Raw genomic sequence first — 6305 nt, forward strand, 5'->3', positions numbered from 1 at the left:
AGCGCGTGCATGAATTACGAGACTAATGTTCGGTTTTCTTGAATTACAACAATTGATGTTTGTTTGCGGCCCACTTGTCGCCTTTTTTCCTTTCTTAATTTTCTTAATGAAAAGAGAATTAAGACTGTTTGAGAACGTTATTGTCAAATTAATAGACATAATTAAATTTCTGCATGTCTTAAATCAAAATCAGTATACGGAGATCGTCACGCAAGCTCACATTCCACAGACATTCTGCAACTCAAATAAACAAGAAAAAACTCACCAGTCGATCATAATAGTTTTATTCTTAAAGACCGGGTCAACTTCTTCACGAGATCGTGAGTAAACTTAGGAAAATCTCAATTCAAGTAATTTTTTCTTCCTTGACTCATTATACACAAATTTGCAAATACTTAAACTTAAGCGCAATGGTCTGCTGTGATTGACATGTTTAGATGTCCTGGCACATCCTAAGAAGTCGGTCGTAAGGATGGTTTTCAAGTCACTTATCTTCTTGCATCGTATCGTTTCAACTTTCCTACTTAAATGAGATGCAAAGTAAAAAAACTTGAGATGTTACTTAAGCCTTCACACGCATTTTTTGTTAATGTAGATTTCATCAGCTTGTTTTTGTTGAATTTCCCAAAGCGCTGTGTTCAAAAATTTTGCTCAGTTATTTAATGAGAAAAGATGAGCTCTCCTGAATTAAACGAAACATTAAAAAATCGCAACTTAATTTTCACGTATGTCGAAATCTTATAGTCATCGAGTGTAAGTGTATGTTCGGTACTTCAATTTTCCTGATTGGTAAACATGTAGATAATATCGGCTAATCTGTGTCTGTTGATTTCATTGATAGCCTCTTTCTTCTCTTGTAATGTATTCACGCAATTTTTCGGTCCACTTTTCTTTTACAAAATTATATCTGTTTGGGAAATAGAGAAGCGGAAGGCGCCTGTGTGTTAGTTGGGAGGGAAACAAAGCTGAAAAGCCTTTTCAAATCCTCATGTCATTTAATAGCCGCACTAGAATATAACTGGGTGAAACACGAGAAAGAAAATAAAAAGATTTGTTGTTTCAACAAATGAGCCCAAAAATCGGCAAGAATTTGTGACGCTGATGAATAATAAGGCAGTTTCTATTTCCAAAACGATGGAAACCCTCACGGCTTTTTTTGGAAGAGACTTCTGACGTCATTGCGGAGCCACCTCTTATTCTACTTGGACTTTGACTTCACTTTTGAAATGGTCAATACTGAATCAAATGGCAGCGAGGTTGGATAACGCTACCCAAGATTGAGAGAGACGTGACTTATGCTGCCTTGACAAGGATGAGGCCGAAAATTAGAATTTCTGTCCAAATGTACGCCGCCTCTTAAAAACTGAAAGTCGTAAAATAAAATATAATTTATCAAAAAAGCTTGAAAAAATTATGTCTCAAAATTCTTCTGGAAAATAAAGAAATCACTTGTACGACATAATTATCATTCACTTATAAGTCAATTTCTTTTTTTCCAAGAGTCTTGCATTCGATGCATTAAATAAGTACTCAGTTTTCACTGATTAGCTGAGTAGTTTTGACTTCTGACGACCTCTTTCCTGAGCAAGAGGTCTAGAATTCGAAATTAATTCCGGATGTACGCCACCTCTTATAGCAAAGGTCGTAAAATAAAACACAATTTATCAAAAAAAGCGTGAAAAAGATATGACTAGTTATGAAAGTATTCTGGAAAACAGACAGATACATCACTTGCGACATGATTTTATAGCATGAATAGACAAACTTGTTAATTTGTGTAGGAGACAAGTGTCAATTTGACTGTGTCAACAAGAAACTCAATTAGATGTGTCGGAAAAAAATAACATTTTAATTTCACGAAGTTAATAGAAACAGTATGAAACAATAAAACTAACTACGTGTTTCGAGTACTTAGCAACGAAACTTTGTATGTTGGAAAAGTGTATTCTCTTCTGTAAACTATGCATGATTCCACTTAGCGACTGAACAAAGACGAAAGAGTCACCGCCCATCCAGAAACCTCAGACGTGAGACGAAAAGCGAGCTAAGTTTGCGACAACTCTTGGCACACACGAAGGTAAACACAGGCAAAAAGGAAAACTGGTATTTTGTTACAAAGAAGTCTAGCCAATGGGACCGAAACTTTGACATGACAAAGTCACAGAGATTTTGTTATTCTGGTAAGGAATTTTACGGTAAATTTACGAGAAGACATCAGTCACAAGATTTCATGCCGACCGATTTCGGTCGAAGCAATCCAAGTAAAAATTTGTTTTAGCTAGTTTTAATTAAGTTAAACACCGTGACGTCGCATAAGCGAATGGTAAGCTGACCATCGAAATACCTTTTAAGTAATTATTTCTTAAGTTCACAGTATTCCTCTTAATATGCTAGGATACGTTTTGTTCTATAAAAAAGCAATTAGCTCTCGACAAGATTTCATACCCTTTCAATTCACTTGGTTGGGAGTTTCGATCCTCAACCGATTCAATCACCTGCGCAATTGTTGGTTATGTGCCCTTCGCCGAGATGCCTGCACGACTAATTTTGAAGAATAAGTGATTGGCTCACTTCTGTAAACTAAGTAACAGACTGATGCTCTCATCACCTTTATGATAGTCACCACTTTATTGACTCGGTAGGAATTTTACACTGAATTCGCTATTGCGAGAAGCCATCAATTTTCACGAAGCGTTAATTTTTAAGAGAAAGTGTATGCTTCAGTCTTGGCTTCTCGTTCGCGTTCATTAGTTTTTTATGAGTATGAGTATAAGTATGAGAAGAGGGGGACTTGTCAATTTTTCCCACCTTCTTGGCTCGATTGCAATACGAATCTTTGGCTCATTTATTAGAACATTCATTATTAAGCATTGCATTCGCTTAGAAAGATGCCTGCCCAGAAAAAAACTTAAAATGAAACGGTTTTAGGGGCAACATTTCGTCCATATGTCTCTACCATCTTTTATATGAGGTTATTATAATAACGTGGCAAGTAAATGCAAATAATCAAATTCTGTCAGCGCGAGCGAGTGCATCATAACCTAGTTTAATGATGACGAAAGCAAACTCAACAGTTTTCATTCTTCATAAAAAATGTATTGGCAATGTTATAAAACAGTATAAACTGCGCAGCAGGTTGTGGAGCATTTGCCGAAGAATGAGATGCTCTCGGTCTCGCCTTGCTCAAGTTTGCTGCCACCAAACTACGAGCTACAGATAGGCTCAGTCTCCATCAGTGGGTGTCTCCGTGTGCCGAGACACGAGCAGGGCGCTTATACAAGAGGGTCGCAAGCGCGCCGAAGCACCCGCGCGGCTGGAGAGTGAGCCTACGAGCTAGACTGATAACTCACAAACAATGAACCAATGTTGATTCGGTCCCTTTTCATTGAGTAATTCATAGATCAGGCTGCAAAAAATGAACAGAAAGAAGTTAGGAAAATAAAAAAATATAAAGTAGCATAGTAAGCTATAAAGTAGGAACTGTTATCATCTTGTCAGCAAGAAAAGAGAGTGTTGCCAATGCAACAATCTCTGTTTTAAATTTTGGGAGGTATTTTAATAATAGGACAGGTCATGTCATGAAGTGACTCAACTCGACGCACAGAAAAGCCACAATCTTCCCTTTGTGTCAGTGTGTGTGTGTGTGTGTGTGTAATTTGTCCCATATCATTTTGTGATGAATATGCGTGCTATCATCAAATCCTTTACCTTAATTAACAAACATATGCATATTTTATTTCAGAAAACAGATGAAATGGCCAATCAAACGAACTCTAAATATCCACTCCCTCCTCCAATGATTGATAATCCCACATTTAAGAAGGAAGTTGTTATCGCATTTTGTACTCTTTACGTCATCACTGCGTTCTTAGCAGTATTTGGTAATGGGCTTGTTGTTGGCGCATTCATCCGGCACTCTCGCCTACGTACTATAACAAATTATTTTGTGGTAAGCCTCGCTGTTGCTGACATCATTGTGGGCGTCATCTCTATTCCAATATGGATCTCAATGCTGTTGTATTCGTCGGGTGGAAGTGCACTAAACACAGTCTATTATTTGCTCGATCTCTTCGCTGGCACGTCTTCGATTTTACACCTCGTGTTTATAAGTTTCGAGCGATTCTTTGCGGTGGTATTCCCAATACGTCATCGAAACACATCTGCCAAAATCTATTACATCTTCCTTATAGCCGTGTGGGTGATTCCAGCGGCAGCATGTGGATCTTCAGTAAAGTTAAGGAAGGCGAATCAAGAGGCAAACATGTTATTTCTTTTTATAACATTTTTTGTCCTTCCTTTGATAGTAATTCTTTACACATATGCAAGGATTTGGCGAGCGGCTAGGGTTCGAATTCAGCCACATCCGGAGAGTTCGAGGACATTGAAACGCGACATGCGCATTGCATTCACCATAGCGCTGGTAATTGGCTTCTTTGTGATAGCTTGGTCACCTTTCTTCACAGTTCAGTTGCTGATAGTGTTTTGTCAGCAATGTCAACCGAGAATTTATAGCACTGATCTCCTGTTGTTTGTCAAATTCATGCACTACAGTAACTCAGCGGTCAACCCCATTGTCTACGCCGTTAAAATACCAGAATTCCGACGGGCCTTTAGGCAGCTGGTTGAGTTGTGCTTTTGCTGTTCCAAGACGAATGAAGGCAATTCTCGAATGACTGCTGAATTTTTCTCTGCTACAGAAATACGCGTGCTTTCAAATAACTGAGGGAACGAACAAAGTCGGAATAACAAAAACAAACTTAATTTTAAAATTTGTTAAATGGCATGGTTTGTACCATCATCATCATGGAAAACTACGTTGAAAGAATCCGTAGAAACATCGACATCGAGGATCTAAAGAAAATTAGTTTGCTAGGAACTGCCCACATTCTAAGGAAGGTAGTTTCCACGACGTAGGTATACCTGGCTCGATGCAAAAGCGTTGGAGAGTGTGAGTAGGACCTCACCCTGGCACTTTGGGGTATAAAAGACTGAGAAGCGGTTCACTAAACACTAAGCGACCAAACTGTTAAACCTTGATTTCAAAAACGACACACCTGTTTATTTTAACTGGAATTTTCCCATTTAATTCCGCCAACTAACTTTAAGATCTTGAGAGAGCTGGATCGAGGAGAAAATGGCGTCAAAGGCTCACTAGTTAAGAATGCAATGCGTGTGTACGCCGCAGAATTAATATGCAGCACGGGAGTTTTGGGCTTTCAGACTTTTAAACTTGCGTTTTGCATATATGATAAGCTGCATTCACATGCTGAAATGTTAAGCCAGTGAGCCTTTGACGTCACTTTTCCCCGGATCCAACCCTCTGAGGTCCAGTCAGTCACTTTTGAACGTGAGTCATGGCGGACCGTGACACTTACACTCAAAGTAAACGGCCTTTGGATAAAAATCAAAGATCAAAATTTTGCCTGTCAGGTGTTTAAGCAAACACACTTTCAAAATCTGAAGAAAAAAGGAAGTATTTTTTTATCACAAGGACACTTTAAGCTAATATCAACCGAAGAAGTCGGTCCACCTTTCCTATTCCCTCTCTTTATCTGTCCTCCGTATCGAGGGTTAATTTAAACTATTCAGGCTGCGTACGGATCAAAGGAAAATGTAGATAGACGTTAAAGTAACTCCAAGAATATAACACCCAGCTCTACCCAAACTGACCTCCCCTTCTCTTTGCAGTTGATTCTGCTTCTGCGCTATTAATAACCAGAGAATAGCGATAGGTACTGAGCACAGATATCCTGTCACAGCTCATTATTACAGTAATGCTAGGCTTAGGCCTCAGAACGATATTTACTCTAACTTGGTAGATTTTGGTGATCGTTCAGGGGAATTTAAGTACAATTAAGATTGCGAACTTTGACCCGCGACCAGGAACGGCAAAAGGTACCTGCCATATAAACCTTTGTTTTTTCAGTGTTACGAATTGTTAAACGCACTTGGAAAAGGAGATGCACGTAAAGCATGATGTCCGCAAAGACCAAGACACATTTATTTATTTATTTTGGGCTCCGTATAATAAAATGTTATTATATTAAGTTTATTTAAGTGTCAACGGCATTTAGCCAAATGATACTAATTAGTGAAACTGTGCAGAAATCAAATCAAATCAGCACATCAAATCGTAAATTGTTTGATTTTTGAAGAGAGGGGAAAACCGGATCAAAGTAGAGAACCAACAAACTCAACTCACATGGGACTCCAGGGGCACCCAACGACCAGTTTGTTGTAAAATGTATTATTATACCCCAGTTAATGAAAATAAATGTTATTAAGGCATTTTCAGGTGTTTTTCA

General features: G+C 38.5%; 1 protein-coding gene across 3 annotated transcripts; it reads left to right on the forward strand.

The window, feature by feature from the left end:
• Positions 1 to 1883: 1883 nt before the first annotated feature.
• Positions 1884 to 6288, forward strand: LOC138041229 (adenosine receptor A2a-like). Of its 3 annotated transcripts, none has more exons than XM_068886998.1 (2): positions 1884 to 2261; positions 3743 to 6288. In XM_068886998.1, the coding sequence occupies exon 2, from the start codon at positions 3755 to 3757 to the stop codon at positions 4721 to 4723; it is 969 nt and encodes a 322-aa protein (XP_068743099.1). In that variant the 5' UTR covers positions 1884 to 2261; positions 3743 to 3754; the 3' UTR covers positions 4724 to 6288. The 3 variants fall into 3 exon arrangements, with proteins under 3 accessions (XP_068743099.1, XP_068743100.1, XP_068743101.1); XM_068886999.1 differs by having other exon boundaries at positions 1884 to 2180; XM_068887000.1 differs by having other exon boundaries at positions 1884 to 2077.
• Positions 6289 to 6305: the final 17 nt, after the last annotated feature.

This window comes from Montipora capricornis, chromosome 3 (assembly GCF_036669925.1).
Source record: "Montipora capricornis isolate CH-2021 chromosome 3, ASM3666992v2, whole genome shotgun sequence".
NCBI classification, from domain to species: domain Eukaryota; kingdom Metazoa; phylum Cnidaria; class Anthozoa; order Scleractinia; family Acroporidae; genus Montipora; species Montipora capricornis.